This window comes from Cuculus canorus, chromosome 22 (genome assembly GCF_017976375.1).
Source record: "Cuculus canorus isolate bCucCan1 chromosome 22, bCucCan1.pri, whole genome shotgun sequence".
In the NCBI taxonomy this organism is placed as follows: Eukaryota; Metazoa; Chordata; class Aves; order Cuculiformes; family Cuculidae; genus Cuculus; species Cuculus canorus.
Window position 1 is genome coordinate 232,232 of NC_071422.1, and position 22,374 is coordinate 254,605.

General features: G+C 52.4%; 2 protein-coding genes across 25 annotated transcripts in view; one reads left to right on the forward strand and one right to left on the reverse strand.

The window, feature by feature from the left end:
* EPB41 (erythrocyte membrane protein band 4.1) overlaps nt 1–4,298 on the forward strand; it is a 97,030-nt gene extending 92,732 nt beyond the window's left edge. For all 22 annotated transcript variants that reach the window (XM_054086322.1, XM_054086324.1, XM_054086323.1 and 19 more), the window contains one exon: nt 835–4,298. The gene's annotated coding sequence lies outside the window, so the exon portion shown is untranslated. The remainder of the gene's footprint in view (nt 1–834) is intronic.
* Nucleotides 2,237–22,173, reverse strand: TMEM200B (transmembrane protein 200B). Of its 3 annotated transcripts, none has more exons than XM_054086352.1 (2): nt 22,097–22,173; nt 2,237–14,059 (listed from the first exon to the last, which is right to left on the reverse strand). In XM_054086352.1, exon 2 carries the CDS (start codon nt 14,034–14,036, stop codon nt 12,738–12,740), a length of 1,299 nt encoding a protein of 432 aa, XP_053942327.1. In that variant the 5' UTR covers nt 14,037–14,059; nt 22,097–22,173; the 3' UTR covers nt 2,237–12,737. The 3 variants fall into 3 exon arrangements, with proteins under 3 accessions (XP_053942327.1, XP_053942325.1, XP_053942326.1); XM_054086350.1 differs by lacking the exon at nt 22,097–22,173 and adding an exon at nt 20,991–22,019; XM_054086351.1 differs by lacking the exon at nt 22,097–22,173 and adding an exon at nt 18,922–20,956.
* Nucleotides 22,174–22,374: the final 201 nt, after the last annotated feature.

The window sequence follows — 22,374 nt, forward strand, 5'->3', positions numbered from 1 at the left end:
AGAGGCTTGATCTTGGTGCAGGCAAGGTTTGGCAGAATATGGTCAAATTTAAGTAAAGTTATTATTGTTAACTGATCAGTTGTGCTCAGGCTGTTCTATTAAATGATCTAAGGTCACAAATAGATTAATCCTGCTATGGAAGTGAGCCACATATTCTAAAAGCACCTACCTGGCTACTGTGATGAGGCTGTTCTCCTTTACCAAACACCTCTGACACACCTGAAACTTGGTGAGCTCTAGGTTTCATGTGGACCCGTCTATATCAGCACCAGGTACTGGGGCCACCACGTGCTGCTGTTCCTGACTGACCTGCAAAGATCTCTTTTCAGCAGTTACAATGATTCGGGAAAGAGATGTTTGAGGAATCCAGGAGCCCTGCCTGTGTGTCAGTGCTGTAAAGCCCATCTCGCCCCACGCCTGTCATGTTGCCTTAGTCAGTGCCCTGTGTGTGTTGTGCCTCATCCCAACAAAGCTGGTACTCGCAGAGATCCAGGAGGTGGAACAGGTTGTCAGACAAGAGGAGTCACGCACAGTTTAACAGACATTGTGGTTGAGCTTTGTGTCTCTCCAAAGCTAAAAAAAAAAAAAAAAAAAAAAAGTGGAATGGGTTTCCTAAGGGTTCCTGGGCTTGTAGCTCTTAAAATATGGTCCTTCAGGATGGGAGCAGGATGTTGTTTGTGCCCCATGCCCGGCAACGGCTCTGAGCCTGAATCCACACCTGCCATTGGTGATAACTCACCTTCTGATTCCAGTTCTCTGATGGCTTCAGGTTCCTCTAATTCCCGGAAAGCCAGCTGTTGATGGCTATAACTTTCATTGTTTCTTTCTCTCTAGGAAGCGTTCCTGCCAGCAAACAGAAACCCAGCAAAACTACCAAGAACCTACCTGGAGCACAAAGACCTCAGTTTTACAAGACTTGACACTCAGAGACATTCATATCATTTATTAAGAGTTACGCTTTGACATTTTTACTTCAGATTTTCCAGACTCCACTGGATTCTACTGAATATAGATTTTTTTTTATATATATATATTGTGACAAAAGTATGACATATTTCTAACTGAACTGAATATTTTTTACAGGTTCTCAATTTTGCATTCCCTCTCATGTCTAGCCTCTTCAGACACAGACCCCAACACACCTTGCAGGGCTCACAGGGTCACTCTTTTCAGTCCTGTTCCCTCTGCCTCGTCAGGGATAACGGAGATAAGCCACAACCATGTATATTCCAAGCGTGGGATCCCTACGCGCCTTCAAAAAGCCATGGGTCCTTCTGCTGGGAGAGTCAGGAGACTTCAGTTTTGTGCAGCATTTCCGATTGCCTCTTGATTTATTTTTTTTTTTAGCTCTAGGGAGCTTGAGGCTCCAACTGGGTGTGCAGAGCTGAGCTGCTGCTGGCACTCCCACTTTCCTCCTCGGTGGGTTTCAGCCCCCCGATGTGTGAACACAGTAAGATTTTGTGGTGTAGCCAATGCACACATCTTAGTAGTTGAATAGATATAAGGAATACTGGAAGTTGCTTCAAGCATCTTATACTGTGAATTTTAGAGCTTTAAGAGGACTGTGATAGCTTCTCTCCATCCTTCTGTGTGTCTCTGCCGAGTGATACCCACCTGTTGTGTTTATTCTAGATGCCATTAAATTAAAAAGCACTTAGAAGTGTGCATTTAAGGTGTTTTGGACACTGAATGCTATTAAGGTAGGCTTACGCAGCATTCACAGTAACTGATTTTTTTTCAGTGTCATAGTTTTTCACTTGTTTGTGTTCATGATTTTTAAATTAGGGTGGGGTTTTTTGTAAGTCATGGGTTGAGGTTTTTTTTCTCTCCTCACAGTGCTAAACACGTCACCCTTAAACCAGGACATATATCGTACTATAATTTAATTTAAAACCCTTTAGGTAACCCTTCCTAGGCCTGTAAGCTGTATTTGGGGAGGCTGAACAAAGAGATCTTAGGAGGTGTTGGGTGTTGCTGGTTGTGATAGAGCCAAACCACATGGAAAATACTGCCACGTCTTCTGTACTTTGGCTTTGTGACCACCTTGCGGGAATGAAATACCAGGTTTAGTTCCTGCATCTTCAGGCTGAGCTCACAGACCATCTGGGCCAGCTCCAGTGTAGTGGGGATGACCAGAAAATGACTTTTCTGGAGCTTGATCTGCTTCCCTCCCCAACACTGGGGATTGAGCTCCCACCGCTGCTTCCTGAGCTTGATGGAAATGTTTTAATCGTGACCTGGTTTCTCCTTCCAGCATTGAAATATAAAAAGGAGGGGGGGGAGGGGGGAAAAGCTCTGTGAAGAGTCTGCCCGGACACTAGTGAACACTTCAGTACATTTTGAGGTTGTGATTTCTTTTGTTTTTAATATATATAGTGTGGCACATTGGTAGCTGACGGCATGGAGTGCTGTGCTGCTCCTCAGTTGAGGATGGGAAGAAAAGGGCAATAAAAAAAGCTCTCTGCTGTTTTAAATTTGAATAATGTGGTTCAGAAGTCACTGGATTTAGCTCAAGCTGCAACAACTTGCTGTTTAGCTGCAAACAGCCTTTGAACTATACCAGGGCTGGTGTAGCTTCTCCGATTCAGGTACAATTTTAATTAAGCTATCACTATTGATTGGAGACTATGCTGAAACTGCTGGAGCTGCTGAATTTTTGCCTTCCCATGCCAGTAGCTGCTTCTTGGGCTGCTCTAAGTCTGTGGTCCCCACCCGTGATGCTCTGCTTCCGACTGGGTACCGGGCATCTTGCTGTGGGGATTTAGGGAGTCCTGGCCTCCACAGTGTAGCGTAGAGATGTTGTCTTCATATTTATGTCTGAACAGCCCTTTCCTTCCTTATTCTGCGGCGCAGATCCTTTAACAGGTCTGCATCCGTGCTGTCCTCAACATAGTTGGGTAACGCTTGCCTTAAACCCCCATCGCGCTGAGCATCTCTCTGAGAACGTCCCTTTTCTGGGAATCAGGCTTTGAGCTCCCTTCTCACCCTGCAGCAGTCCCTGAGGAGTGAGCGGGCATGGCGAGGAGTCAGGGAGAGGAGTTCTGAGCTTTGCCAGACAAAGCCAGTGTGAGAAATCATGTTTGTCCAGAGCACTTAAAGGCACTCGGACTGTCACGAGCATTTAGGGAACTTGGTGCAAGACTGAAGCTTGGCCCTGGGTGTTCAGCTGGGTTGTCCTGTGCCCTGGGCACGATGAGTGGCACAAAACACCCCAAGTGGCACAAAACACCCTGAGCAGGAAATTTGTAGAGTGCTGGCACGAGGGGTGGTTCCTTGCTACAAGGACGTGTTCACTGTGGCTGTGCGCATCCCTTTTTAAGGGCTTGTGGAGTAGAATAATCCTCTTTTATTCTTTATTCCTGAATTTTGGGTGATTGTTTCCAAGTTGTTCATTCTCACACTTCCCCCTTCTAAGTTCTTGCTTCTCCTCAAGTATTTTAAACAAGTTTTTGCCTCGTCTGACCTTTGCCGTCGCCCCATGCGAGACTTCAGCCCTGCTCACCCTTCAGCCAACACGGCTGCCTCCATGCCCAAGAGCTGGACAGGAGCAGCAGCAGCCTGTGAAGAAGGTAAACAATAAGAGAGAAGAAGCTTCTTTCATCCGTAGTTGGGGCTGTCCACACCCCTTCCACCTCCGATGGGGTTTTTAAACCTTGGCTTTTAGCGTGCTGTGTTATTTCTAGGGACAAACCAGCTAAGTAGGGTCTATTTATATGAATGTTCCCAGGTCTTCCCACTCCACCACTTCACCCAGAGACTCTCTTGATTGTATGATATACATTATATGGAAGCTATTTATATATGAATGAATGTTTTTATAGAAAGGAAGGCAAGGAGCTCATGTTCTCCATTAAACTGGAACGGCAGCTTTGGTTGCCCAATAGTAATCTCTGACGAACACAGATATGTTAGCAAAGTACTGACTGCTTTCTGGTTTTACTAAACTGTGGTTTGCTGATTTCCTAATTGTACAATTACCTTAAGAGGTGGTAGCGTCCCAGCCTTAGAGATGGAACTTGTAAAGAAAATAATAAAATAATTTAGCTGAGAAGATGAAGGAGCTTTGTAAAATTTTTTTAAGGCAATTGTGAATTGTCTAGGCTAGCATTTACACTCTGCTTTATAAAAATAGGAACTTTTAAAGTGGGCAGATCTTTATAGATCAACTAGTGATGGGAGCTGTTCTTTTGGACTTTCATAGTAAATCAAAGGGAAAGTTGCTGTAGCCTTTAGACAGCCGTAAGTGTTCGGTATTGCTTCTTGTATTGCGTTTTTCAATAAATTTTCAAACAAAACTCTTTCCTTGGCCCTGAAGACTTTTGTTATTTCTTCTTACTTCTTCCCAGTCTGGCTTCATGGTAATTTGCTTTCTCTGACCTAAGCCAGACCCATTCCCACCCAAGTGTCACCCTGGCAGATGCATTTTCTTGCACTCTCAGTAACTTCAGACACTTTAAACTGCTCCCAGAAGGGCCACATGTGAGACCAAAGCCCCCAGAAAGGGCTGAAACGGAGCCCTGGAGTCCAGATTTTCCCTAAAGCTTCATCATTTGATCTAAACTCTTTGAGCTATTGAATTTGGGGTGAGCTCAGGTGAGGTTTTAGCTCAGCTGATGCTGCCTCACCCAAAGCAAGTGCAATTGAACTGGAGCAGAGGTGATGATCCAACACAAAGCTTTTTTGTCCCACCTCATTTTCTCGCTGCAGCACCTTTAGGACGGACAGAAATATCAAGCAGAAAGCTGATGAGGCATCTTGGCCACCAGCCTGAGAGCCAGTTGGCCCAGTTAGGGCAGCCAGAGACTGCGAACTGGGTGGGAAGAGCATCCCTTCCTGCGGTACTACCCTGCCGTGCATCAGTTTCCCCGACAGCTGGAAAGGGGAGGCTTATGAGACCCCATTGCTGCTCATGAATGCATCTGTATTTGCACACTCGAAGTGCCATTAATTCAAATTACTCTGGAGACAAGTTATTGCATCTTACTCGAAGCCTGCCTTTAGCCAAGGAGCTTTCAAGCCTCTGCAAATATTAAATCTCAATGTACTGTAAAGCAAAAATTGCAAAGGAGCCACGAAACATCCTGGATAGTTGGGAAATGGCCACTACCAGAGCTGCTGTTCCGTATCATGTCACAGCAACTTGATTTACTTCAAACAAGGAGGCAGAGTCGAACATCGTGTTATTTCCCCCAAGCTAGTGCGGGCTGTCGCATGCGGCTGGGGCAGCCCCGGGCACCTTGTCCAACCCCATTAGAGTCATGCCATGTTCCAGCACACCAAAACACGCTTTAAATAGCTCTGTCATGGGGAGCTAAGGCTTGTGGAGGTCCCAGCTCCTTCAGCTGATGCACTGGTGTGATGAGGCACAGCCAGTCAAAAAGCATGGCACCAAAGACTTTGTGTTGGCGGAGAAACAGCCAAGAAGCAGCTGAAATCCTCTGCTCAGCTGCACTTTGTGGTGTCAGTTGGCAGCCAGTTGGCCAAGACACCACCTGCACTCTCTCCTCTGCTCTATTTATCACTCAGGAGCATCTCCGAGCTCTGCCCAATTCCAGGGAGTTGGAGGTGGGTCCCAGCCCATCCCTGCAGCTCCTGGGCAGGCATGAGCTCTGCTGGCAATACAGCAGAAGCATCCCTGACGTGGAGGTGCTGGGCTTCAAGTCTGTCCTGGCAGAAAACCCATCAGCCTTGGGAGCCCTGCATCACAGTAGCCCCGCAGTGAGGGGGTGCTGTGCTGCCCCTGCCCTCCCCAAGGAGCTCCCATCCCCTTCCCAGCACTGGCCCAGACGCACTGCAGGGACATTGGTGGCACTGGGGCCTGGTCCCACAAGCTCAACACAAGCCAGCAATGTGCACTGGTGACCCAGAAAGGCAGCCAAGTCCTGGGCTGTATCCAAAGCAGTGGAACCAACAGGGTGAGGCAGGGGATTCTGCGACTCCGCTCTGGTGAGACCCAACCAGGAGCCCCATGTCCAGTTCTGGAATCCTCAGCACAGGAAGGACATGGAGCTGTTGGGGCAAGTCCAGACGAGGCCACAGAGATGATCCAAGGCCTTGGTGAGCGAAAGCCCACAAAACAGGCTGGAGCACCTTCTGCATGAGGACAGGCTGAGAGAGTTGTGGGTTATTCAGCCTGGAGAAGAGAAGGGTGCAGGGAGACCTTAGAGCAGTTTCCAGTACTGAGAGGGGCTCCAGGAAAGCTGAGGAGGGGCTCTTGATCAGGGAGTGCAAGGATAGGACAAGGGGGAATGGTTTTCAGCTGAAGGAGGGGAGATTGAGAAAAGATCTTGGGAAGAAATGTTTTGCTGTGAGGGTGGGGAGGCCCTGGCCCAGGTTGCCCAGAGCAGTGGTGGCTGCCCCATCCCTGGAGGGGTTCAAGGCCAGGTTGGATGGGGCTTGGAGCCGCTGAGCCAGTGGGAGGTGTCCCTGCCCGTGGCAGGGTGTGGAACTGGAAGGACTTTAAGGTCCCTTCCAGCCCAAACCATTCCATGATTTTATGATCCCAAATGCCCAGGGCACATATGTCCCCAGCTCATTTCCGCAGAGGACAAGCTCAGTGACAGCCAACACCAACCACACAATGCTCAGCCACGACTGCTCACTCTGCCACTGAGACCTGGAGCTGTCAACCATGAGACCACCATGACTGGAAAGGCTTTTCCATTAAGCTCCCCTGCTTAAAGTCTCTCTCTGGCTGGGCACCTTCCCTCCTCTAGCCAGAGCAGAGGGGACATCTGAGCCTTGTTGCTGCCTTTTAGTCCAATGCCTCAGTTTCCTCCCCCTCATCTGCAAAGGTTGCCAAGCCTGAAGCCCTCTGGCATTTTGCCTGGCTACAAGCAAGGGAAAATATTAGGGAAACAAGCACCATGACAATCTGGAGAGATGCAAACAAGTAACAGAAACCCACCCCCCTCGTCCCAACACCAGCAGAAGGCAGCAGCCGCCTGCAGGCTCCTGGAGGGCCAAGCCCTGGCTCCTGGGTAGCCTTGGGCCAGCTCCAGCCCCCAGATCTCACACCAAACCGAGGGCTCCAGTTCAGATGTCCCAGCCTTTGGAAAGGAGCTACAGAAGTCATTTCCCTTCATCACCCATGCCTATCCCTTGTTCTTCCTCCAGTCTCCACCCTGGACCCTGACTCAGGACCCAGAGGAGCAGCCATGATGCTGGGAGGAGAAAGTTCCCATTCAAACACCAGCTCGTTCCAGCCTGAGCTATTTTTAAGTCATTTTAAGTCATCTCATTTTGGGGGCTGAGGCAGCCAGTCGTGTTCCCGGGGGTCAGCTTGGTGCCCCGGGGTCAGGGCTGCTCTCAGGGCTCCGCAGGGAATTGCTGCGGGAGACAGGCAAGCAGTGGGGCTGCCTTCGTCACTTCTAGATGGGAGAAAACGGGGTGGTTTAGGGTCCAGGATAAACAGGGTTGAAAGGGAGAAACTGCATTTGCAATGGGCCAGGTGGGACGCGCTGGAGTAAGCCCTGAGCTCCATAACTGGGAAAACTGAGGCACAGGATATAAAAATCAAAGCCAGAGGCAGGGAGTGACCTCCCATTCCACAGCACCGGGTTCATTCCCACTTCATCCTCATCTCTCTCAGATAAGCACCGCTTCAGGACACGTGCAGGTCTGTCAGCATCATCCCTAGCAACTCTTGGCTCCCACACCAGCTCTAGGGGCTCAATGCCCCCCCAGAAGGAACCGCTCAAGTTGGTTTGGGGGAGCAGAGCATCCCCATCACTCTGCAGCGCATCCTGGGACTACGCCAGCCCCTGAGAGGCTGGAAAACCAAATCAATAGACATGATTACAACCCAGTACACACCAGTACAGCCCAGTTGTTTCACAATGGCCTTTCCAAACACTGCAGACCTGAAGTGGCATCACTCCATTACCACTGCCATCTCGCCTCCCCCTCCAAAACCTGACAGGGGTGAAGCGGCAGCTCCCTGGCCAGAGTCTGGCCCCTCCTTCACCCCATGGAGCAGGACAGATGGCTGGATACTTCCCACTTCCCTTGGCGAGTACCAGAGAAGCTTGCAGAGCTGCTGGTGGCACAGACCAGTTGTCCCAGTGCAAATCCATGCCCAGATGCTCACCTGGGATGGGGTGGTGAGTGCATCTGGGAACCGGGGGACCTCTCAGCCACAGCATTTGGTGCCATGGGAGCATTTTTGTGCCGGAGCAGCTCCCTGCTCTTCTGCTCCGGTCTCCAGCAGTCCCTGGCACATCTCATCTCACACAGGCAGCCACACAGCTCCTGCCCATCCTGCTCTCTAAGGGACACTGAGACTGATCCAGACTCCAAAGCTGCCCACACTTTGGTGCAATTGAGTCCCCACGGTGCTACACACAGTGATTCCTGACCTGCACGCTGCTCTGCCCACAGAGCAGTAAAACTTCAAGGCACAAGCTTTCCCCCAACACCCACATCCTACCAAGCTTCTCAAGGTGAAACTGTTTCCCTGGGGTAGCAATCTCAAGGCCCAAATTCCAACCCCTTAAAAGTACCCTAAGTGGTAGTTAGCCCCTTGCAGGCCAAAGAGATCCCACTATCTGTGCAACCTTTCCTTCCTCTTGTTTGACTCCAACAAGGGCAGGGCTTCCTGATGGGCTCCAAGCCACAGCCCTGGAGATTTGGGCTCTGGCTGTTGGGATGGCACATACGCTGATAACAGCTGATAGGGCACTCAGGCTTTGGATCTCAGCTCACCTCATTCCACCCAGCCCCACGTTGCTCAGACCATTTCTGCAGCAGGAGAAATGGGCAGACCCTGGGGTGTCAGTGAGTCTGGGCAGGGCACCCCCAACCCACAAGAGCCAAAAAATAAAGCAAAGAAAGTTAAATCAAGCAACCACTGCCAAATCTGCTCCAGCTCCAGCCTGGATCCCTCAGATGCTGGGAAGCACAGAGATGGATGCCCTTGGCTCAGAACCAGCTCGTTAATATGGAGAGGCACCTTGCACCACAATTATTTCCTTTCTTTTAAATAAAGCATCAAAAGCAGCACCCTACAGGCCTTGCTAAAGGGTCATAAGGCTTTACACACCAGGGAGCACATCCACACCCCATCACTCCTCTCACCCCTGCTTAGGGGGTCCTCATCTTTAAACAGAAGGTGCAAAGCACTGTGCTGTTTCTCCATGCACATCACAACAGTGCCAGCCTCAGTTCCGGCACAAGAAGCCCTGACACTTCACCTTCCCAGCGCCTTGCAAAGGAGATTTATAGCAGAGAGCACTTGCCCTAAATAATGCACCAACATTTGCATTCCCTGGCTGTACTACAAGTGCAGGGCTGCTAGCTGAGTACTCTCTTTCACAGAGACTTTAAATCTTAAAGAAGGGTTTACTGGCCCGTCAGAGTCATGGCTGCAGGGAGAGGAGGAGGAAGGGCTACCAGCCAGCCTAGGAATGCATCTCGGTGGGAGATGATGATCTGAGCAGCATCCGGTGTGGGGTAGGAGCTGATCTGGATGAGCTGATCTGGGGTTATTACCCCACCCCACCACCACCCCTGCCCTGGAGTCCCAGCCTGACACCCACCGATGCTGTCTGGGGTGGCTGTGGCATGGACACTTCTTACAGCCATCTGGAGTCTGCACCCTCCCCAGGGCACATCTCTCGCACACAGCTTACATCAAGGCTTTCCTCTACTCTATTTTCCACATTTTGTCCATTTTTGGCCCAAACTACAGCTGTTCCATTGCCAGACAAGAGGTCCCTTGCTGGTGTGGAATAATTGCAATTAGCAGAGTCCCTCCTGCCTGTGTTAGGAAGTGTGTTAGGGAGCGTTAGGAATGGTTGGACTCGATGATCCAGTGACTCATTTCCAACCTGGTGATTCTACGATTCTATGATTCATCCTTTGCCATGGTGACCCGAGGGACGCCCGTGGTCAGTCCTGGGCAGCATTGGGGACAACCCCACTAGTTCCTTTGGCTGCTTTTTTTGGTGAAATCCCCCTTTTCTTGACAGGAATTTCCTCCTGCAGCAGGGCCCTCCTAAGGTGGGGAGATGCCAGTGGCTGATAATGTCATACAGAAGTGGGTCCTGGGCGGGGTGAGAAGATACATCCAGCATTGCTACAGTGTGAGATCTCCAGTGCTTCCAGGATGGTTTGACTTCACAGCTCTGCAGCCAAACAGGGTCAACAGAGGCATCCAGGATGTAATTTTTTGCTTTATTTTTAAATGTCTCTTTTCAAACCCAAATCTATCCCTACCCAGTCTTATTTCCAGCACGATGCAGGGACAGCATGGGGATGAAAGCATCCACGGCAGGATTAGACATTGTTAAAATCCCACAAACACTCTTGAAACCGTGTCCACAGGCAGAGCTGCAGGTGAGGGATACGCAGATGATGGTCTCCCTGGAGAGAGCACGGGTCTTCTCAACCACACTGGATTAATTAAGCAGCTTTGCATTTTGAAACGATTCCTGTGTGGCTCAGAAATGCCTCTTCCTCATATGCTGCTGAGTTGGGCAGGAGGATGCTGGGGCAGGTGGAAGATGCTCAAGTGGGAGGACGATGCTGGGGCAGGACAGGCTCCCCTCTCATCACCCATCATCTGGGTTGCAGCCACTTCTCAAGGTGGGTCTGAGTCCCAGCCAGAAAATGAAGAAGGAAAATTAAAAATCTTCCGAGCCCTGAAGCAGCTCCTGATGTGGCTCCTTGTGGCATTTCAGGCTCCAATTTCTTGCTGCTGGCTTCCGAATCATGGCCCAAGGCCTGACTTTACCTCTGGCCGCTGGTTCAGCCCAAATGAAAAGTCATTTTCAGCTGAAAACAACCTCTGAGCACATCTCCTGGGATGCTGCTGCGGGACAGACCCCGACGGTGACTTTTTGTTGTTGCTGTTTATTGCATTTGAACCAGTGCCTAAATAATTTTGAGATTAAGCAGCCGAAGAAAGAGTTGAGGTGTAGGCTGGTAGCGCCTCCAGCGAAACCACAGCCATCAGCCCTGTTGTTGCTTCCCTGTAAAGGGGATGCTGGTACTCAGAGTTTTTGGGAGAGTTTGCATCAGACACAGAACTTTTTCTTGTAAAGCAGGGAAAAGAAACACTGTAACCCACAGTGCATCCTCACCCAACATAGGGAACCCTGGTTTTCTATTTAATTTTTTATTTTCTCCACATTTTTCTACTGTATTTTCCTACCGTGATGTTTTTTTGCAGGACGTTGCTTCTGTGCTACCTTCTCTCTGGTGATTGCACCACCCTGGCTCCAAGGCTGGTTCTCCAGCCTCATCCTATGCAGCTCTTGTTCTGCATTCAAAGGGCACCAAAACCCACAATGGCAGCCAACAGGGCCTGGCAAAACCAGCCCCACTACTCACCCCTGCCCCATCACATCCCTCACACCCTCCCAGTACCCGCATCCTTCACCCCACCACAAAACAGCATAAATAAACCCTCACCTACAGACAGGCTTCGGCAGCTGTTGTACCCAGCCATTTCAGTTTAATATTACAGCAGGAGGGTGGGCAGCACCACCTTGCTTGCTGCCTGCAGCTCTCCAGGCACCTTTGGGGCAGGAGGAGGATCATAGAATGGTTTGAGTTGGAAGGAACCTTAAAGATACCTAATTCCAACCCCCCTACAATGGGCAGGGACACCTCCCACTGGATCAGGTTGCCCAAAGCCCCATCCAACCTGGCCTTGAACACCTCCAGGGATGGGGCAGCCACCACTGCTCTGGGCAACCTGGGCCAGGGCCTCCCTACCCTCATCGTGAAGAAATTCCTCCTTATGTGTAGTCTAAATCTGCCCCTCTCTAATTCATATCCATTTCCCCCTCATCCTATCACTACATGGACGCCGGATCAGGAGGAGGATGCCTGAGCAGGACAGGTTCTCCTCTCATCACCCATCACTTGCACATTGGGTTGCAGCCGCCTTCTGAGGTTGGGCTGAGCCTCAGACAGAAAATGAAGGAGGAAAATTAAAACACAACCCTGAAGCAGCTCCTGGTGCTGCTCCTCGTGGCATTTCAGGCTCCAACTTCTTGCTGCTGGTTTCCAAGTCATGACCCAAGGCTCAGCTTTAGCTCTGGCTGCAGCTGTTAAAGCCTGAATGAAAAGTTGTCAAAGACAATAAATCCCTTCCAGACCTTGAGCTTACCACCTTGTCCTGCAAATATTCAGCAGCTGGTTATAGAGCATCCTTACTCTCTCCAGCCGAGCCTGGGCAGGCACAGCACGGCCTCAGAGACCCTTCAGGACCGGTTCCTGCAGCTGTGCTGCCCACCCTGAGCATCCCACAGGCAAGACAAAGCAAGGTGGGACCGCATGGCATCCAGATAATATTTAATAGCCCCATCAGGCTTACGTGCTCCGGTCAAGTGAATTTCTGGGTGGGGTGAGGCTTGGCAAAGAGACACCACCCCCCACCAAATGTTGCCCCACCCCAACCCTGATGAAATAAAGTGCCGTGGGGGCTGGAGGGGCTTTGCTCACCCCCACCCCACAGTTTGTGTCGCATCCCAAAGTGAGACCTCCCACAAAAAAGCCACCAGAAGGGCTTGTAAGGCCAGGGGTATCCACCAGGAAGCTATTGAGAGGAAGCCAGGAGAAGACATTCCACTCCAGGCAAGTCCTCCCCCAGGAGCATCAGGTCAGGACCTCCCTCTTGGCATCTGCTTAAAAACACAACCCCACAACCCCTCCTGCATGGGGAGTTTTGGGGTTGCTGGTGGCCAGGACAAGGGACTGCAATGTCATGGTCCCCAAGGGCTGTGGGGTTGTCAGACCTGCGCATCTTGCTCCATCCCCACCACCCAGGAGCTGGGCCGGGGTGAGCCCTGGCCCTTGGGCTCGCCAGGCTCCAGCAGCCTGTCTGAGGATTCGCCAGTGCTTTCCAGTTTGGCGTAACCCATGAGGCTGACATGCTCCAGGCGGGGCCAGCTCCGGTTCTTACGGTCCTTGATGGGAGCCACCAGCAGCACCCCTGGCTGGCCAAGGTCCAGAGACTTGGAGTGTCCTGGGGTGTGGAGCTGCGCATCCAGGCTGAGCTCAGCTGCCACCAGCTCTGTGCCAAGGCAGCCACCATCCATGTTGATGATGACATGTCCACCACCACGGTCCTGGCCACAGGGCACGATGCTGCTGCTGGTGGAGAGTGGAGCCCGGGCAAGCCGCAGTGCTTCAGTGGGGAGCTCGGCAGTGCTCCCCTCTGCCTTTTCACTGGCTCCCCGTGCTGCTGCATCCAGCAAGCGGTTGTTGAGCTTGATGATAGGCAATGCCAAAGCACCGACAGCTGAGGAGAGGAGGGACTCGGCTCTGGCATGGCTGGAGAGGCTGAGGTTAGCTTCGGCAGAGGTGCCGGAGCAGAGGCTAAGGAGGGAGGCAGCGGGGGATGATGCTCCAGGGTGCTGGAGGAGCTCAGCCATGGTCTGGAGTCTGTTGAGACCATAGCAGTCAGACCACTTGCTGCCAGGGCCAGGGCAGGATGGGCGGGAAAGATCCACCTGGTAGCAGCCCTCCACGCACTCAGCATTGTCCTCGGGGGTGTGCTGGCTGTCTCCATGCTGCCCGTGCTCATCCTCAGGGCCAGTCCCCTCAGGGAGACCCGCTATGGAGTAGAGACCTTTCTGCATCAGCCTGCGCGTCTCCATGTCCCTGTTTTCGTACAGCATGGTGTTGGCGCAGATGAAGATGAACAGCCCAATGCCCATGATGACAGGGCCGATCAGCTTAAGCTTCTCACTGTGGGGCACATGGCGCCCAGCAGCCACCTCCCTCCTCATGTCCCCAGCAATGCTGGCATTTCCCATGCTGGCCCCACTGCTCCCAGGTCCTCTGTGGGGCCAGTAGCCCACCACAGCGATGGTCATACCCACCAGCACCACTGAGATGCCCACCATGACGAAGGCTCCTGATGGCGAGCGCATGCGAAGCTGCCCTTTCACCGGGACCTCTGGCGGTGACTCGTGCTGCAGCCTGCGTCCCCGGCGCCGCGATGGGGCGGGGGGCACTGGTGGTTTAGTTCCCCCCGCCTCTGGCTCCCATGTGGGTCCATTGGTTTTGGCACTCTTGGCAGTCATTGTCTCCAGCTCGGCTGCTCTTCCTGCAGGGTGGACAGGAGATAAAGGTGAAGAGATATCACTGGGGCTCCGTGTGACTGAGATGCTGGGATACTGGGCATGCCAGGAACATGGGGAGTACATGGACACTGGAAGCATGAGGATGTCAGGAGCACAGGGACACTGGGAGCATGAGGATGACAGGAACATAGGAAGCACGGGGATCACAGGGACAGAGGAAGCATGGGGGCCACCGATCTCTCTGTCAGGAACCAGCAGCTTTGCTCTCCTCCCTTGCCTGCTTACTTTCCTTGAGTTACTTCTCTCCCTGCTCAAGAGCAGGGCTAAGGAATTCCCTCCAACCATGTTGCCAAATCCTCAAACCTCATCTCCCTAAACCCTCTGGTTTGTGCAGGGCAGTGAGCACAGCTGGGACTCCACTGTGCCACGTGCCACACCAGCACAGAGACATGGCTGGCATCAGGGGCACAAATGATCTGTCCTGGGTCACTGAATCCCAAACACCTGGCAAAGGTTGCTACCAGGATGCTAAGCTTGACCACAGTGAGGGAAGGGGCCATTTATCTGCCCACTGGGGAAACTGAGGCACAGCTGCATGTGAAAACCCAAATTAAAGGTCTGACAAAGCTGCACCACAGCTGATCAGCAAGCGATGCAGCTCCTCAGTTTGCTCTGCTCACTATTCAACCATGACCTAAAAACCTAAACCAACATCCCATCACCCCCGAGCCACTTATGAGGCTGCAGGACCCAGCAACCCAGCACCCACAGGGGATTTAAGCTGAAAGAGGCATTTTTCCTGATTTGCTGCTGTCTCCTGCTTCAGGGGGAAGCTGACCTGCTCCGTGCATCTGCAGGTTCCTGCCTAGATAAAGCTCCTCATCCAGGGATTTATGGGGCTTCTGAGAGCACAATGTATCTCATTTTATCCAGTACCTTGCTCCCTAGGTCACAGATTCATAGAATCATAGAATGGTTTGAGTTAGAAGAGACCTTAAAGATATCTAATTCCAACTCCCTGCCACGGGCAGGGACACCTCCCACCGGATCAGGGGCTCCAAGCCCCATCAAACCTGGCCTGGAACACCTCCAGGGATGAGGCAGCCATGACTCCTCTGGGCAACTTGGGTCAGGGCCTCTCCTCCCTCATAATGAAGAGTGTCTTCCAAATGTCTAATCTAAATCTTCCCGCCCCCACCCCTTTCCAATTTAAAGCCATTAGATGAGCAAGGAGGTGTTGAAGCTGCTGCCAAAACCAGCCGGTGTCCAGCCTGGCAGGGAAGCATCAGCTGGGCTGGCACCATCGTGCATGGGTTAAGCGGTGCCCTGCAATATGGGGAAGCTAAAACACGCTCCAAATGCATCCTAGACCGAAACCATCTTTTAAAAAAAAAGAATAAATAACCTCACGGTGACAGGAATCTGTGTCCTTGCAGCCTGGCTGCTCGCTGCTGTGTGTCCAGCAATGGCCAGGAACGTGGGCTGTGACTGTGCAGCCTGGGCAAGATGGCGTGGCCATGTCCTCACCCGCGTTTCATGGAACTGCTGAGTGGGAATTCTACCCAGGCTGTTCCCAAACAGGGACCAGGGATGGGTGAGAGTGGGCAGTGCTGCTGGATGGCCCCCAGCCAAGCAACGCTGCAGGAGAGGCCTCACCACACCACTGCATCTTTAATTGCATCCAGCAATTAAACACCAGAAACTAAAACCAAGGAGAAACACCTGGTCGGAGGAGGGTGACCGCCCTAATTTTCCACCCCAAGATGAAGTGCTGAGAGTCAGTGACCAGCACCACCGACAGCAGAAAAATAAAATACTACAGGGTTTTTTTTTCCCAGTCTTAATCATCTTAAGGTGTTATTAGCATCCGAGGGAAGGAATTAAAGATATGAGTTTTGGGATGACAGCGTGTTCCTGGCACAAGGCTGTCAAGCTGTAACAATTTGAATAAGGGAGATTTAACAGCAAAAAAATCAAGTCCTAGAGAAAACAACCCAGACCCTCAACCCACTGTGGAGTGGGATAAAGCTTTCTGTGCAACAAGCCCATAGCCCTGCACTGCAAAGGGGAAAACATGCTAAACCCAATGTGATGGTCACCCTGATTAGGAAAAGGAGTTTCTAAATATTCTGGTATTAAAGGGAAACATCTAGGCACTCTACCACTTCCCAAAGACAGGGGGTTGTTTTGCTTCCAAATGACCCGATTTAGGTTATGTCCCAGCTTTCTTTAATTAGGGAATAATAAAGGGAAGTGATGGAGTCTGCATCCCTGGAGGGATTAAAAAACCACGGAGATGTGGCACTTCATGACATGGTTTAGTGGGCACAGTGGAGTTGGACCGACGGCTGAAATGGATGAGCTTAGAGGTCTTTTCCAACCTTGATGATTCTATGATTCTATAATTACCATCTTAGATTGAACCGGTCACCTCCTAGTTTTGGCCCCAAGCCCCATTCATGCCTCTTTAAACCCAAACCCACTGTAATATCCTTTACACCCCTGAGCCCCACAGAGACAAAGCCAGCACCCATGGGGACCATGAGCATCCCCTCCAGATAGGAAAGCTGGGGAGGGGCTCTTGATCAGGGAGTGCAAGGATAGGACAAGGGGGAATGGTTTTCAGCTGAAGGAGGGGAGATTGAGAAAAGATCTTGGGAAGAAATGTTTTGCTGTGAGGGTGGGGAGGCCCTGGCCCAGGTTGCCCAGAGCAGTAGTGGCTGCCCCATCCCTAGAGGGGTTCAAGGCCAGGTTGGATGGGGCTTGGAGCCCAAGTGGGAGGTGTCCCTGCCCATGGCAGGGGGTGGAACTGGATGGGCTTTGAGGCCCCTTCCAACCCAAACCCTTCTATGATTTTATCCCCCCCCCCCCCCCCCCCAATCCAGGTGATGTTCACCCCATTCCCCCCTCAGCTCTTCCATTTCCCAGGCACAGGGATGGAGATCCAGGGCAGGAGGGACAGGCAGATGCCAACAAGCTGCCTCCAGGCACAGAATCCCCTTCGCCCCATTCCAGCCCCCTGCCTCCATTCCTACCCCAAGCGCCTCTTCCCTCATCTCCCCACCACCCAACAGCTGCCTGCTTTCTGAAGTTGGAGCATTTAATTGCTCATTGTTGGGGCTGGTTGTTCCCAGAGTTCAAAACCATTATTTTTATTAATAGAATCCCCAAGGTTATATAAGCTCTTAAAAAAAAGTAAAAACCTATAAAACCCAGCATTGTCATCCAATTCTGCAACTTGCAGCTGCCGACACTCACGCGACTAGATTAATTCAAAGTTGGAGCAGCAACTCCAGACCCAGCTCAACTGGAAGGCAGGGCTGGGGGCCCTGTGATGTGGAGGGGCAGCAGGGGGACAGCCCAGTACCTCTGCAGGGACAGGCAGTGGCTCAGGGCTCCCAGCCACCCCCTTCCACCCTGGAGGCAGCCACGGTTCTACCGGACCTGACGCCTCCGGTTTTGAGGTTTGGATTCTCACTGAGGAGGAACGACAGCATAGAAGTGGAAATGCCGTTACAGAGCGAGCCGAGGGCTGCTCTGCTGCAGGGTTTGGAGTTAAGCTTCCAATCCCCGCAATAAGCCTGGCATTAAAATAAACTCAAATATTTCTCTAATCTCCCACAGCACAAAAGCAAATTGCTGGCTCCACCCTCCCACTCCAATCCACTCCCGCCACCTTCGCAGACAGGCGCTCCGAAAATTTGACAGTAAGTCCCAATGCATCCAAGGACAGCAGAGCTGGGCATGGGGTAAAGCAGCATTCGGGAAGGTTCCCTCTAGCAGGCAGATCCTCGCATCCCTTGGGTGCCCCAGGGATGCTCTGCCCCTGTCATAACCCTGCTGTCAGCCTGAGTTTGTAGCATGTCACAGGCCATCAAAAAGCAGATTTAGCTTCAAAATCTCCCTCTGGCTGAGGGATGAGGGGCTGTTTCAGTGCCTGGCAGGGCCACACTGGTGCCATCTCAACAGAGATGCTAAACTGCGTCCAGCCAGCTCAATGATGTGCTGGAGAGCTGCAAAAACACCTTATGGAAAAGAGCCAAGCGCAGACAACGCTGAAGGCAGCTGCTCTCCCCTTGCACGTTTATCTCCATTATCTTTCCAGGATAACACTCAGAAAGGGTTTTGGTGCGGGACAGACTCCACCATGCCAGAAGGGATTTAAAACCCAGCAGCTCTCCAGGGAGAGCATTTCCATCACTGCTGTCCTGCCCTGCTCCAGGCTGCACTGTCTATCCTCAGGGCATGGCCCCATTCTGTGCCCAGGATCCCATCTTGTGCCCAGGATCTCATTTTGTGAATCTCCTGCAATTCACATCAGCAGTGCATCCCTCAGAGGAGCTGGCACTGGGAGCAACTCAGGCTGCAATGAGCACTCACAAAATGCCCGACAAACAGAAAGCATCACCTTTTTCCTCTTCTTTTCCTAAAACATTGTGACTTGAAAGCTGCTCTTCTGACTTTAGGAACAAACTGCTTTTGAAATTTGTTGCCAAGTCAGCCAGCAAAGCCCAGAACATTTTAAAGACCATGGTGATGGGTGAGACCCCCAAAGCACAGCCCCCTCCGCCTCATCCAGACACCCAAGGGAGCCTGTGATCTTTGAGCCCGTGGTGGCTGAGCTCTCCCAAGCCCCATCTGTAGGGAAGGGGGTCCCAGGCAACCAAGACCTTACAGGTACGAGGACACACCAAGCTGTGAGAGCTCTCCTTCTCTTCTCCACCCACCAGGCTACAGAGAACGGTAATGACAGTCTGCGCTAAGATGTGATGCTTAAAAATAACTCCCTTTTCCAGCCTAACCTCCAACGCCGCCCCCAGCATGGGGCAGGGAGGGGATTGCACAGAGCAGCACCCAGGCACCAGCTCCCCTCTCCCCATCTCACCTTCCATCCCAGCTGGAGGAGAAGAGAAGCTGGCGGAGGAGCAGCATCAGTCGCGGCACATGGTGCAACCATCACCTTGGACGCTCGGGGTGTTTGAGGCCCCACATCTTTGTCCATGTGGTGCCTCCTTCCTATTTTTCTCAATTCTCTTCAAATCTCCCCCTTTGGCTACACATTAAAAGTGTCCAGAGGGAAGAAAGAAGATCAAAAGCCACTGGGCACCTTTCTGGGACTCTGCCAGTGGAAGAAAACCCTGTCACCATCCCAGCACTCACCAGAAGCTCACAGCTCAAAGCTGCAAAGCTTCCTCTGGGCTCGGTCCCTTGGCGCATATCTCCCTGTCGTGACCCCAGCAAAAGCGTGTTCCCAACACAGTGACAAAATCTCTCTCTCCAGCTTCAGCTTTTGCTAGGGACACCCATTAATCAATCATAATTAATTAAGGTCCCTCACACAAGCTTTCACAGAAACCCAGTAATGCTAATTAACCCAGTGTAGGAAGGATTATCCCCCTTCTCAGCAGGAAACACCTTCTGGTCCTGTGCTGGGGCTCTCACACCTGGTTTTAACTGGGCTGGTGATGAATTTTCACCTTCGCTGCAGCCCAGGAGACGCCAACTGAGACCACCCCCTGCCCGTCACCTGAAGGGCATGGTTCATTAGTGTGAAATGTTCCTCACTTCTCTTTCTGCAGCAGCAGAGACCTCAGTTTCCCCAAGTGAAGGGCAGAATGAACAAGACATTAACACACAACCACTTCTACTAAGCACTTGCTGATGGACACATCAACTCCTTTCCGGGCCAAGCTCTGGAGAAGTATCTTGTTGGTGTCCTGTCCTCAAGTCACTCATCCCAGACAGCAGCCAAGAGCCACCAGGGCTACCATTGTCACATGGAATATGATTCAGGACAGCAGGCTACAGGGAAAGACAATGCTGGAGTGGTTTAGGGGGACAGACGGGTCTGTCTCTTTGCCTTCCACCCTGTAGTTGATGGGCTCCCCCAGGTAAGAAAGTCCTGATGGGCAAATAGGATGCAGCAACACCCAGGATCAGGGGGACCCACCAGCAGCTCCAGCTCCATTCACTTTGACTTGTCCAAAGTTCTCCCTGCTCCCAAAAACGGGGCCATCTGCTAAGCCTCTCTACCCCTCAGGCAAAGAAAGTGCATTGGAAACATCCAACTGATTGCTAATTACAAGAGCTCGCCTTACCCAGATTTCCTCTGCTAATTAGACTAATCTCCACAGCTGGGAAATGAGCCGTAGTCACCCATAGAGATCGCACCAGTTGGATGGATGCTTAACTCATGTCAGACCCCCACAAAGGGGATCATAATTCCCAGCCACTTCTGGCGGGCCATTGTTTAAGGAGACAATAGAAACGCTGACCAATTTTGTGTTTCTCCTCCAAGCTGGTGCTGAAACCAGGACATGTGCATTGCTCAACTTTTTTTGATACGAACCAGATGCAAATAATTAATAAATCCAAATTCAAGATAATGCAGGCATCTAAATTTAAACAGAGAGCGGATTTCTAATGGCAGCTTTTGGCTTTCTTGGAGGAGGAGGAGGAGGAGGAGGAGGGAGCTCAGGGGGATTTCCTGGGAGAATTCCTGCCTCCAGGAAGACGGGCAGGGTGGCAGGACATCCAGGGAAACGTGCTGCAGCCAAGCACCTTGCAAATCCTCACAGCCAAGAGAAAAGGAAAGGATGTGCGGGAAATCCGCAGGCTGGGATATCCAGGGAATTAGGACCAAATTCTTTCTGATTTTGGCACCTTCCCTGCTGCTCCTTTGAAAAATACCTGTCAGCATGGAGGGAACTCAAGGGGCTGCCAAGTCCTCACTGCTCCCAGGTACGGCCTAAGTTATCCAGCAGGTCCAAACACAAATAACCCATCTCCTCCCACTCCAGTAACCCGCATCCCACTCTGCTTGCAAGCAATGAAGTTCCAGACATATTCCCAGCTGGCATTACTCTTGCTTCCAGCATTATAAACCATCTCCCTTACTCTTTACCTTGCAAAAGACCTGTTTCCACAATATTAGGAACAGGAATCAAAACCCACCTGGAAGCAAGATGGTCTGGCTGTGTTTGTTCCCCCCTTCCAAGCTGCAAAGCTGAGCCTCTTGTGCCAAAAGACCCTCCTGATCCCAAAGTCCAGGAGCTACTGGGATAACTTCCACCCACTCCTCCTTTCTTGAGTGTCTGTCTACATCAAACCCTACATGGGGATTTGCTGCTGCGTGGCTGCTCCTCAACTCAACCCACTGCCAGGAGGCTCGGGAACTGCAAGAAGTGCTGGGATATGGGTATCGCAGCCGGCTCCTTCCCAGGTCCCAGGTTCTGGCTGTGCCAGGGATGCGTGTCCATGCCTGGGCTGCACACAAGTGTGCATGCACATCTGTGTGTGCCAGTGTGTGCATAAGTGGCTGAAATGCATGTGTCCATGTGCTTGTGTCAGTGCATCTGTGTGGTGCCCATGGGTGTCCAGTACTCACGCCTGTGGGTGCTTGACACCCGTGGGTGCCCATGGCAGCCTCAGGTTTGTGAGTGCCTGTTGTTCATGTCTGTTTTGTGCCCGTGGGAGCCCTGCGTCTGTGGGTGCTCAGTGCCTGTGGGTGCCCCATTCCTGGGGGTGCTGGGTGTCCATGGATGTTTTACGCCCATGGCTGCCTGGTGTCTGTGGGTGCCTCATGCCTGTGGGTGCTCAGTGCTCATGAGTGCCTCATGCCTGGGGGAGCCTGGTGCCTGTGGATGCTCAAGGCTTGTGCCCATGCCTGCCCCATAGCGCTGTGTTCCCTGTGCCGGTGGCTGCCCTGTGCCCATGAGTCCCCTGTGTCCGTGGATGCCCCATGCTTGTGCCCATGCTTGCCCCATAGCGCTGCACTCCCTTGTGCCTGCCTCGTGCCTGTGGAACTGGTGCCTGTGGGTGATCAGTGTCTGTGAGTACCCCACGCCCCGGCTGCCCCGTGCCCGTGGGTCCTTAGTGCCTGTGTCCGTGCCTGCCCCACACCTCTGTGTGCCCCATGTCCCCGGCTGCCCCATGCTGTGGGTGTCCCGTGTTCGTGGGTGCGCACTGTGCACCCCGCTGTGGGCTCGCTCTGCCTGGGTCGCTGTCGCTGCCGTGCCCGTGTGCCCGTGTCCGCGCCCCGCGCGGTGCCCCGCACTCACCGCAGCCGGGCTGCCGCCGCCGGGGCCGGGGCCATGGAGCCGCTCCCGCTCCCTGCTCACTGCCGGGACGCTCGGGTTGGAGCCGGGGGGGGGGGGGGGGGGCGGGATCCGCCCGGCCCCGCGGGGGGCGGAGCGCGACCGGGATGCGGGAGGGGATGGGATGGGGTGGGATGGCGCGGGATAGGGTAGGGTGGGACCGAAGGGATGGGATGGGATGGGACCCCAAGGATGGGATGGAACCAAACGGAACGGGACAGGGCGGGATGGAACAGGACGAG